Raw genomic sequence first — 12,908 nt, 5'->3', positions numbered from 1 at the left:
GAGTTTTGGGGAATAATGTAGGTTTAGGATGAGATACCCAATTAATATACAACCAAGTACTTTTATAAAACGAGTTTTCTCTTTATAGCAGGGGGAAAAAAACTATATTTTTTTTTACTGGAGATTAAAATAAAGTTGAGTCAAGGTGTTAAAATTATTGGATAGCAATTCCCTTTCTGTGGGCCCAGGTCCTAAAATTACCTCAAAGAGCTGATTATATTCATTACTTTTCTTCCAAAATTCCTAAGAGTTCTAATGATATTTAAGAATCCGGAATTAAGAAAATTTTCAGTGAGACTTGAAGATTTGAACCCTCTTGGCAAATGGCAGTGACTTTTGTGCACAGTTCTTTTTATGGAGGAATCTGTGGCCCAGCGTGTGCTCGTGGGTTGTGACATTACTGCTTAAACCGTGTTCTTCCAAGGCCCAACGGTGGTTTATGGGGAAAAACTTGGGTCATATCCCCCTTTAAGCTGGTGTTTGATTTTAGAGTTAGCATAAGATGAAGACAGGGGTTTATGTCTTAAAGTTATTTCTGACTGATTAGTTCAGGAGGTGCCATGAACGGCCGGAGAGTGCCGACTTTGCGTCCTGTGCCTGGGTTAGTTTCTGGGCTCTTCGCACAGTCATCGTCCTCTTCAGCTGCATGTTGCCAAGCTTCTTGGTGAAATTCTTTCACTCTCCAGTAACGTCACAAGACATAATCTACCTCCTTAAAAATGCTGGTGACAAAAGAAATAAACATTTTTGAAAATCCTTTCCCTAATATATGAAGAAAGAGATGAAATTAATCATCATAGTTAATGGTGTGGACGGTGGAGTTTTACTGCCCAGGTTAACAATGAACTCAGTTACTCACATGAAGCTATAGTAACTTGGGCAACTTGCTTGCTGTACCTCAGATTTCCCATCTGTAGGATGGAAGTAGTAAAAGTGGGTAACCTACCTGATGGAATTATTGGGAAACTAAATAATTAATAGACGTAAGCCCTTTGTGAGTGGTATATTTTAAGGACTTACCTGTAGAGTAGTAATAGTAGTGGGAGCATGTGCTTAGTATTATTGTAGTTTCGTTTTTGTGAAGTTGTTAAAACATTTTTATGGGGAGAGGGAGAAATCGAATCTAGATCACGTAAGTTAAGCTATAATCTTCTAGAGGCATAGCTCTTGGCTATAACAGGAGATGAAACAATATACCACATGAACAGCTGTTGGCTGGAGGATATGGGGATGCCCACTAGTAGAGACTTCAGTGGATTAATATTCTATAAATTTTGGTGGAAGATTAACTTTCTTTGGAACTAAGGACTTTTTATTCAGGCAGTGTTCATTAATATTCTGGATGCCCTCCTCTTAGAAAATACCAAAAAAAAAAAAAAAATCTAGGGGTTCCTGGGTGGCTCAGTCAGTTAAGCATCTGCCTTTGGCTCAGGTTGTGATCTTGGAGTCCTGGGATCAAGTCCCACACTGGGGCTCCCTGCTCAGGGGGGAGTCTGCTTTTCCCTGTCCTTCTGTCCCTCCTCCTGCTTGTGTGCATACTTTTTCTCCCTCCCTCTCTGAAATAAAATCTTAAAAAATAAAGAGAAGAGTATCTGTTCTGTTAAAGAGCTTGTTATGATTTTTTTAACTTTTTTTTTTTTTTTTAAAGATTTTATTTTATTTGACACAAGTAGGCAGAGAGGCAGAAGCAGGCTCCCTGCTAAGCAAAGAGCCCAATGTGGGGCTCGATCCCAGGACCCTGGGATCATGAGATCATGACCTGAGCTGGAGGCAGAGGCTTAACCCACTGAACCACCCAGGCAGCCCATGTTATGGGGCTTGTTATGATTAAAAAGAGACAAGATCCAGAATTTTATTAAATAACAGCAGATAGTATAGTTGTATCTAAATTAGCGTTAGCTCCAACAGTTAAGGAGCTGCTGAATTAATATGCTAGGGTCATTAATTCTAACAGCAGCCCTATGGTTTTATGTTATACAGGTGAGGGAACAGTCAGGAAATGGGTATTACAGAGAACTCTTGTCTTTTTGAATTAAAAGTGCCTGTTGTTGATCACTGTATAATGTCATTCTGTTGTTATGATACATGTATTAATAGAACTTACACAGGTAAAAACATACAGTTGCCTTTATGTTTCTTGCAGCTGCAGTCACCTCCTCACTTACTTGTAACCTTATATAGGGGTGATCATTGCTAGACTAAGACCTGTAAGAGCAGGAACCCTGCCTGTTTTCTATAATTCAGTTTTCATGATTGCTGGGCCGTTCACAGACACAGCCTTGGAACATCCTTTTGTTTTGTTTTTAAGATTTTATTTATTTATTTGAGGGAGTGAGAGGAGGGGGTGAGGAGGAGGGAGGAATCCCAAGAGGACTCCACACTGAGCACAGAGCCAGATGTGGGGCTCAGTCCCATGAGTTGCAAGATCGTGAACCAAAACCAAGAGTCACACTGAACCAACCAGGCACCCTATCTCTTTTTTTTTCTTTATAAGATTTTTTTTAAAAGATTTTATTTATTTATTTGGCAGAGTTCACAAGTAGGTAGAGAGGCAGGAAAGAGAGAGGGGGAAGCAGGCTCCCCACCAAGCATAGAGCCCAATGCGAGCCTCGATCCCAGGACCCTGAGATCACAACCCGAGCTGAAGGCAGAGCTTTAACCCAGGTGCCCCTCTTTTTTCTTTTTTAAAAGATTTTTAAAATTTATTTTAGACAGTACAAGCCAGGGAAAGGGGCAGAGGAGGAAGGAGAAGCGGACTCCCCGCTGATCAGGGAAGGGCGAAGCTGGACTCCATCCCAGGACCCTGGGATCATGAGCTCAGCCAAAGGTTATGCTTAACTGACTGAGCCACAAATCGCTGCCAGTCACCTCATCTTAGAGCATTTTTATGTATTACTTTTTACTTCTTATTTTGTAGTCCTGGATCTGGGGGATGGCAGATCCTAACCTTCCTTTCCTCTGACTCTGGTTACCTCACATGCTGTGAAGAATTGTGTTACTTGGCATCTGTATAGATTGGTATCCAAATTTTGTATGAATTGTGACTGATGAAATTGATATTTTTTTAGTCTGGGGGTGCCTGGGTGGGCAGAAGCCTCTGCCTTCAGCTCAGGTCATGATCCCAGGGTCCTGGGATTCAGCCCCAGGTCGGGCTCTCTGCTCAGTGGGGAGCCTGCTTCTCTGTGATCTGATCAGTGGGGAGCTTCCTCTCTTTTTGCCTGCCTCTCTGCCTACTTGTGATCTCTGTCAAATAAATAAAATCTAATAAATAAATAAATAAATAATAAAATAAAGTCTGAACTTCATTCAAATGAATATTGGCTTTAGGAATAATTCCCATTTTCCTTCTTCCCTTTTCCCTTTTTACAATTTTTTGAGGTGGTAGGAACAGTAATGTCATTTTTGGAGTGCTTCTCTTAAAATTAACATTAGTTCGTGATCATCTTTGCCATATGATGTTAAAGAGTATTTAGCCTATAAAATTTTAAAGTCTCAGAGCAGTGAATGATCTGTTTTAGAACTTGAATCAGCCAGGAGTGAAGCAGGTAGGAAGGACCACTTGGGATGGTGGGTATTAAGTTTAAGGAGGAAGAATCCATTTTGAGAGAAAGACTAATCTTAAATTCTTTAATCTGACAGATTTGAAAGAAGAGGGTCTTATACCCAAATTTACCATCTAGATGGATGTGGTTTTACGTTTGTAATAACAGTTTGAGGGATAGTCTCAATGGGTGATGAGGCCTGCTAAACTAAGGCATTGGTATAGGAGTAAGGTGAATGATCTGAAAAGTAATGTTTAAGATTTGCTGTAGGTTCTAAGAGATCCCTAGTCCTTCTTGTTTATCATTGTACCCTCAGTTACATTGTACCTCAGTTATGTAGTATCTGGCATCTAACTTGGATACAGATATATAACATTGGCATTTATTAAATCTGATAGGTAGTAGGAAATGTCTGATTATAGTTAATTTTGTTTTTATTATTTGATGGATCTTGAGTCACACACAAGGTATTGTTTTGAGTTACTGTGGTATCTTCAAATCTTACTAAGGGATTTTTTTTTTCCACTATGCTAAATATTCCCAAACAATTATTTTCTTTATATTTGAGGTACTACTTTTCTTTTTTCTATGTATTTGCCAATGATAACCCCTGTCGGGTGTTTTCTGGATTCCTGTGCTCCATAAGTTTCTTCTTTTAATATATTGAGAACTTAGAAAAAACCTATAGAGACAATTTTTTTTAAGGATTATTTATTTGATAGAGAAGAGGGTGCAGAGTGAGGAGGATGCTCCCTGAGCAGGGCCCATGGCCCACCCCGTCCCCCCACCCCGACACAGGGCTCGCTCCCAGGACTCTGGGATTATGATCTGAGTCGAAGGCAGACGCCCCTATAGAGTCAGATTTTAAGAAAGAAAGAAAAGGTAGTCTCCCTGAGGTGTTTTTTGTTTACGTTGACTAGAACTGTTGTGGCTTCCTGGTCCTCTCTGCCTTTTCCATTTAGGTGGTTCTTTGTATCCTTGGGGTGCAGGTGGGTGGTGGGTAGTTGGACGTCAAGGATCACTTGAGATACAGAAAAGGGAAACAAGATCAAATAATGAACTACAGTGTAGTGGAAATTAAGCACAGTATATTCCCTTCCTGTTATATTTGGTGGGGGAGTGCTGGAGGCTGGTGATACTGGCAGGATAGGGATGTGGAGATGGGGAGATTGGTTGTCTTCTGTCAAACATTGGCCCCAGAACCCTGAGGAAGACAGAAAAGCCAGAAGTCTGAGAGTCTTTGTGGGTCAAAGTGATGAGAAGTGTTAGGAATGCGTTAGTGCCACTGATGAGCAGTCATTGCAGTCTGTGTATGTGAGACCAGTAGTCCACCTTGGAGTTTCTAGGTAATGCATTGTAACTGGGAACGCGAACATCAGGAACTGGTTGAAACCCAGTTGGAATCAGATAAGGCAGTGCCTGTGTGAACAATGTGAACGACCAGATTCTACTGTGGTATATTTGAGTAGAGATATTATGCTTACTAAGAGACATCAAGGTAGCTTACAAATCACTGTGTTTTATTTTCATAAATAAGGACTCCTAAAAACTTATTTTATTGTCTGCTGGCCTTTTATGGTCTGTCCTGCAGATTCTGTGTCAGAGAATTCATTTTATGTCCGTCATGAGTTTCCATGCTGATAAGAAACATAGCCAACTGAAATGTAACTCCCCCAGATGTAAGCTCATGTATTATTGGACCTATATATTCATATAAATAATAGTACTTTAAAAGCATTGGAGGACCAGCGCTTGCAGCCATGCTTGAAACTACCAGAAGAAATTTGAACTTGTGTTTAAGCCTGTTTCTGTATTTGATCGTCCTCACAGTCTTATTGGCCAGATTCATTTAGGAAATTCCAGTTATTGGAGACTGAAGCAGTAAGTTTTTTACTCTGGATGCTCCCCATTCAGACTGCCCCATTCTTGTATGCTCTCTCCAAACCTTGCCACTTCCCTCAGGCTTATTCCCTCAGTTACTGAACTCCTAGTCTCTGATCTCATCTGGAAACTGTCACAGTTCTTTAGTTTTTCATTATGGGCAAACCTTTGAAGATGTCATATTTCTATAAATCCTATGTGTATATATACTGTGTATTATTTATTTATTATTAATATTATTATTTTTTAAAGATCTTATTTATTTGACAGAAATCACAAGTAGGCAGAGAGAGAGGAAGGGAAGCAGGCTCCCTGCTGAGCAGAGAGCCCAACTCGGGGCTCCATCCCAGGACCCTGGGATCATGACCTGAGCCGAAGGCAGAGGCTTTAACCCACTGAGCCACCCAGGCGCCCCAATACTGCGTATAATTTAAAGAATAGTTTTATTCACTGAAGTTAATGAGTTTATTTTGTGACTCTTATATTTCTGTTTTCCTGAGTCAAGAAGTTCTTTTGTTGATCAGGATAAGGGCAGTGGGGCTACAAAGATAAATGAACTAAGGTTCTTTCTCTTAATGCGCATGGTCCGGGGGGAATAGAAGAGGCATGCATTTTATTTTTTCACCTCTGTTGTAGTATAAATGCACAAACATTTTTTAGGGCAGAAAAAGCTCTTTAGTGGTCTGGAACAGTAGATGCTTCACAGACATGGTAACTTCTGAAATGTATCTTAGAGGACGAGTAGAGTCTGTAGCTGCTGCTTAGTTGATGGTTGAACCACTAAGTAAGCAACAGAAAATGAAAATTGGACTGCTTCTTGGTGAACTTAGTATCTTATTTCTTTACAGGTTATGGGTCAGAAATCAGACAGGAAGGGAGGGTGTGCCACTGCCTAGTTATAGGGAAAAGGGAAGTCTTTAAGGCAGATGATAGAGATTTAAGAAGAAAGTTGCTCTTCAGATTTGCAAGTTAATGGGTACAGGCTACAGAAGGATAGCATGGCTTCGTGAACATCATGAAGGCTCTGGGTAGAAAATAGAATAGACAGAAGGCAAGAAAACCTGTTGGACACAGCCTGCACAAGCTGTGATGAGGGGCTTGAATTAAGACAGTGACAGCGGACAGGGAACAGTTTAGGGTTCGTGTGTGTGTCTGGAGATAGAATTTGAAGGCCCCTCTGGTAGACCTGGATCTGTCTGAGAAGACTAGAAATCTAGTATGACTCCTTTTAATTGGGTAGTAGTACTAGGCACCTTAGTTTCTATGCTGAGAGCTTTGCAGTATGTTTTTAATAGGTGGTGGTTGGCTTCTGGTGGATTCTTCTATGGAAGAACAGGATTGTAAGTTGCATCATTGCTATCAGTAAAACATTTGGCTTCTGAATAATTAATACTCTGTTCATTGAGTTTATAACTATCCAGTATGATCGCTCCAGATTGCCTGTCCTAAGTACAGACAAAAATTGACTTTTTTAAGTATATAGGGGTTACAGAGAAACTCAGATTTACTTTAGGAGCCAAGCAGGTAATTGAATAAAGCAGGTAGGTTTGAGACTGCAGGGAATGATGTGGACTCTGAAGTTTGCATGTTCTGTCTAAGGGATTCAGATATCAAAAGTTTTAAAATCACTGTGCCACTGTATCCCTAAATGAAAAAAGGACATATCCCCTAAATTACCTGTTTTCTACCTTTTATATGAACAAAATGCTGGAATAAGCATTCAGATGCCCTTGACATGTGATAATCTCTAACACAGAGATTAGGTCATTTATTGAGTTGAATTTAATTTATTAAGCCATATTTTGTACATTAAACAAAAATGCATCTACTTCATTCAAGTGAAGGTGAATGATAAACCCTTGATTTTTAGATCCAGCTTAATGAAGATGCTTACAAGTTTTCTTTTTCTTTTTCTTTTTTTTTTTTTTTTAATTTTATTTATTTATTTGACAGAGAAATCACAAGTAGATGGAGAGGCAGGCAGAGAGAGAGAGGGAAGCAGGCTCCCTGCTGAGCAGAGAGCCCGATGCGGGACTTGATCCCAGGACCCTGAGATCATGACCCGAGCTGAAGGCAGCGGCTTAACCCACTGAGCCACCCAGGCGCCCCTGCTTACAAGTTTTCTAAAACACATTTATCAAATATTTACAGAAAATAGCTCTGTAGACTTATTCCACCTGAGCTGAAGTCCCTAAATATTTTTTTTTAAGGTTTTATTTATTTATTTTGACAGAGAAATCACAAGTAGGCAGAGAGGCAGACAGAGAAGGGGGAAAGCAGGCTCCCCGCCGAGCGGAGAACCTGATGCAGGGCTTGATCCCAGGACCCTGAGATCATGACCTGGGCTGAAGACAGAGGCTTAACCCACTAAGTCACCCAGGCACCCCTGAAGCCCCTAAATCTTAATCTTTTTAAATAATTTCTTTATAAAGTTTTTATTTATGTATTTGCGATAGAAAGCAAGTGAGAGGACTAGAGAGAACAGCGTACAAGTGGGGGGAGGAGCAGAGGGAGAAGCAGACTCCCCACCAAGCAGGGAGCCCAACTTGGAGCACAATCCCAGGACCTCAGGATCATGATCTGAGCCGAAGGCAGATGCTTAACCAACTGAGCCATCTAGATGCCCCTATAAATCTTGATCTTGAAAATATGAGTATTTCCATGAACATACTTTTCTAGTCTGTTTATAACAGCAGAGAACTACTTTTAAAATTGTCTCTGTAAATTAGGAAGTGGAAAAGGAATGGTCATGTTCTGTTAATGCAGGGAATAAGATTTAATTTCTTGTCTGTTTTTATTTATTCTTAGATGGGAATGATGAACAACCCTAATCCTTACGGTTCACCATACACTCAGAATTCTGGACAGCAGATTGGAGCCAGTGGCCTTGGTCTCCAGATTCAGACGAAGTCTGTGCTACCAAATAACTTATCTCCATTTGCCATGGACAAAAAGGCAGTTCCTGGTGGAGGAATGCCCAACATGGTGGGTAGCAATCTATCAAAGATTTGTCTTTAAAGTAGCATTTTGACAGAAGTACTGTGTTAAACTTTCATGCTGTCTGCTATACACACTAGGAGTTAATGGATGGACACTGTGATCTAGCTTGTTCCTTCCTTCCATTTCCCGTGGGTTTTTGTTTCTTACAGTATTGTTCAGTCAGAGTGCTTGGCCAAATGGGAGCAAGTGGGGCTGCTACAACGAAAATTTTGTGGCCTGTTCTGTTGATTATCTTCTGCTTGTGAGCATTTCTATGGAATGGAAAGTAGAACCTTTCTCCTCTTGGGAAGGACTCCGGCAAAGCATTCGGACTCTCAATGACTGTATCTACTGATTTGTATCTGATAGTACCATACGAAAGTAACCTCCCTCAAAGTTACACGTTGTTTTAAACCGTGATTTTTGTTTCGGGAAATCTCCAAAGCTGCTAACATTGCTATTTTTATTTCTTTTTTTGGTGCCAGGAGGGATTTTACTAAAGCACGGGCATGGGACCCATGGGCAGAAAGAGCTGCTGCTTGCTATTTTGCTAAAGTAAAACGATTTCTAGGTGTAAATTTGTTAAGTAGTCCATGTTCACCTTTGGAAAAAATTGTCCTGTAGAAATGCTACTTCTCTTCAGATTTTTAATTTTTTTATTTGTGTTATATAGTCACTGAATTGCCTGTATTTCAAATACTTAAATTACTAGAGATAATAAAAATGAATAAAACAAGGCATCTCTGTCCCCAGAAATGTTACTTTTTTCACTGGGGAAGAAAAGGGGCTTTCTTCGATAATTACAAAAACTAATTTTTCACCCACCTAAAAGGATCCTGCTAGGTCTCCCGAGGAGTTCTTCATTGTTAATGTGTTTCAGAACCTGAGTTGGACATTCTCTTCACTATAGACTCCTTGCCTTTTCCTCTCCCACCTTAGCTTATCATGTTGTTCTCTTTACTTTTGCTTTATATCCTATATATACTTTGACTGTATTACTTGATAATGTAGCTTTGTTTTCTTACTGAGCTTCTTGATGGTAGGAACCATTGTTTTTATTTTACCTTAGAATCCCCTGTGGCACATGGTAGACTGTCCTTAAAGGTTTTAATTGAAAATGTCTAGGTCTGTATTTATTAAAGAGCACACTGTGACACCTATGTTAAATGTATCTTTGTTGTTTTATCCCTTAGGGTCAACAGCAGGCCCCACAGGTCCAGCAACCAGGCCTTGTGACTCCAGTAGCCCAAGGGATGGGTTCTGGAGCGCACACAGCTGACCCAGAGAAGCGCAAGCTCATCCAGCAGCAGCTGGTTCTCCTTTTGCACGCTCACAAGTGCCAGCGCAGGGAGCAGGCTAATGGGGAGGTGAGGCAGTGCAATCTTCCCCACTGTCGCACAATGAAGAACGTCCTAAACCACATGACACACTGCCAGTCAGGCAAGTCCTGCCAAGGTGAGTGGGCTCAAAGGGTTTCTGTGCTCAGCAATTGACCTTCAGAGTCCAAGAGAAGAGAGAAAATGTGATCTCTATTTTGAAACTCCTTTACAGTAATGTCTTACTCCATATTAGGATATAATAAAATTCAGTATTATTTTGTCAGTATCTAGGGTTGTGGTAGAAATTTTGAAGGTTATCCCTTTTGTGGTGATCCTTACTGACTTTGATTTGCCCCAGCATAATATACTTTAAATATTATTGAGGATTTGCAGTCAGGCAAATACTAAAACAGTGTTACCCAACTTAGTATATTTTATATATTTGTGGAGTCATTAGAAATCTGTTTTTATAGAGTAAAGTAGATTGCACACCTTGCTGAAAAATATGGGCTCTGGAGCCGGGTTGCTTAAGTTTGAATCCCACTTTGAGTAGTCTGACTTTATGCAAATTGGTTTACCAGGTTTTGACTTTTTTCTCAACTGTAAAATGTGAGTGATTATAGTACCCTATAGGAATATTAGGAAGATGAAATGAGTTAACATTTTAGCACTTGTTAAGTGCTATCAATAAGTTAGCTGATAATTAATGTAAAAAAAAAACCTATAAACTGCATTAATGGTTGAAAAAATTATTTTTGTTCTTTTTAGTGGCACACTGTGCATCTTCTCGACAAATCATTTCACACTGGAAGAATTGTACGAGACATGATTGTCCTGTGTGTCTTCCCCTTAAAAATGCTGGAGATAAGAGAAATCAACAGTGTAAGTGATTAAATCTTTTGAGAAGCTTTTGTACTAAGAACATTCTTAGACTCTTACCAGTGCACTTTGGTGGGATTTAGAGTACTTTTTGATTATGTGACATTCCTGTGCTAGGTTGTTTCCACTCCTTTTAATTTCATATTAATGAGATTAGAATTAGTCTTCTATTACCTAAAGATCCAGAAACTGTTAATAGTCGTTCTGTATAAAAACCGTGAATTCATGCTTCATTTTTACATTTATGAAAACTTGAAAGACAATGACATTGGGTAAATTACTCTTTTATACTTGTCTAAATACCTAGACAGTTTGAAATTTAAAGAAAAAGGAAAAAAGTTTGAGATTATTTTTATAAACTTGGGATGATGAGCTTTTCTTAGAGAAAGACAAAAGGAGAAAGATTTGAGTGCAACTACCACACCTCCTCTAGAAACAAAACATTAAGGAATTACGGCTGAAAAGTAAAATTTAGAAATATGTGTGCAGCATGTGAAGAAGGAATTAAGTACCATAAATTGATGAAGTCATAAGTAACCCAGGAGAAAATTGGGATAAGGAAATAATAATAATTATTTAATAGAGGGAAGACATACCAGAAAGTTCACTATTAAAAAAGGAAATAAGGTGCTGTTTCTCTCGCATCACATTAGAAGAAATAATGCTCCCTGGTGTCGGTATTTGTGTGGCTCTGAGTCATGGATACACTGTTGGTGGGAACACCGATACAGCCAATAGGGAGGCTTTTGAGTATTCTGGAGTGAAAGTCTTTCATGCCAGTGACCCTCTTTTGACCATTCAGTTCTGCATCTGGACATTTTTTTCAGGGAAATAATGAAAAACAAGAGGCATGTACTGAGATGTTTCATAATCACATAAAAATAAATTTATGTCTTTTAAATTCATGATGGGTTGGTCTGTTTTTCTTACATCTTTAACATTATAATCCCCTTTTCTTTGTCTTCTCTAGCAATTCTGACTGGAGCACCAGTTGGACTTGGAAATACTAGCTCTCTCGGGGTGGGTCAGCAGTCTACCCCCAGCCTAAGCACTGTCAGTCAGATTGATCCCAGCTCTATAGAAAGGGCCTATGCAGCTCTTGGGCTGCCTTATCAAGTAAATCAGATGCCGACACAGCCCCAGGTGCAAGCAAAGAACCAGCAGAATCAGCAGTCCGGGCAGTCACCCCAAGGCATGCGGCCCATGAGCAACATGAGTAAGTTTGTGTCCTCCCTTGTGACAGGTGTGATGTTGGTTATATGTAAATGGCATGCAAAATGCAGAATTACCTCCTTAGGTTTAGTCTATGTGTGTGTGTCTGTGTCTTCCCACTCTTAATTTTTTTTGTTACGTGACTAATTGTTTAAGGTATTTTTATTTAATTTTTTATTTATTTATTTTACAGAGCATAAGCCAGGGGGAACAGCAGGTGGAGGGAGAGGGAGAAGCAGACTCCCCACTGAGCAGGGAGCCTGATGCGGGGCTAGCTCCCAGGACCCTGGAATCATGACCTAAGCTGAAGGCAGACACATAACTGACTGAACCACCCAGGCGCCCCCCATGATTAGTTCTTAAAGTAATTTTTTTAAAGATTGTAGTATAAAAGCCTCATTATAGTCAGTATACCTGAGGCAACTGCTAGTGATTTATATCCTCCTTAATCCTTACAAGCATATGTGAACTTGGATTTCTAGAACTGGGATCTTGTGTGTTATTCTATAACTATTTCTTTAATGTAGTTAGGACATCTTTCACTTTACTTACCTACTGTATCCTTTTTAATGGTTGAAGAGTAATTCATTGTACAGAATAATCTTTTACACATGGACATTTAGATTTCCCCCCTCCCCATCTTAAACCACACAAATTGTTGTGGGGGCACCTGGGTGGCTCAGTTGGTTAAGTATGTGCGGTTGGCTCAGGTCATGATCCCAGGGTCTTGGATCAAGGCATGCGTCACGCTACCTGCTCAATGAGGAGCCTGCTTCTACCTCTCCTCCCTGCGAGAGTTCTCTCTCAATATCTTCTTTTGCTTTCTTAAGGGGAAAAAAAAAAAACCATCTTAAAAAAAAGAAAATTGTTGTATTTTGGTTTAAAATATATAGAAATGAGTGTGGTTAGTTTGTGGGGGGGTTGTTTTGTTTTTAAGATTTTATTTATTTGACACAGAGAAAGAGAGCACAAGTACGCAGAGGGGCTGGCAGAGGGAGAAGGAGAAGCAGGCTCCCCACTGAGCAGGGAGCCTGATGTGGGGCTCGATCCCAGGACCGTGAGCCGAAGGCAGTCGCTTAACTGACTGAGCCACCCA

At 40.0% G+C, this 12,908-nt stretch overlaps 1 protein-coding gene across 1 annotated transcript in view; it reads left to right on the top strand.

The window, feature by feature from the left end:
• The window catches only part of EP300 (E1A binding protein p300), an 82,016-nt gene that overhangs the window by 24,415 nt on the left and 44,693 nt on the right, over nt 1-12,908 (top strand). Inside the window, exons 3-6 of the mRNA XM_044227352.1 lie at nt 8,232-8,408; nt 9,596-9,857; nt 10,490-10,603; nt 11,571-11,816. Coding sequence (XP_044083287.1) covers nt 8,232-8,408; nt 9,596-9,857; nt 10,490-10,603; nt 11,571-11,816 — 799 coding nt within the window. The remainder of the gene's footprint in view (nt 1-8,231; nt 8,409-9,595; nt 9,858-10,489; nt 10,604-11,570; nt 11,817-12,908) is intronic.

This window comes from Neovison vison, chromosome 12 (assembly GCF_020171115.1).
Source record: "Neovison vison isolate M4711 chromosome 12, ASM_NN_V1, whole genome shotgun sequence".
Lineage (NCBI taxonomy): Eukaryota > Metazoa > Chordata > Mammalia > Carnivora > Mustelidae > Neogale > Neogale vison.
The sequence above is the reverse complement of the archived record's forward strand: the minus strand, read 5'-3'. Positions and strand labels throughout refer to the sequence as shown.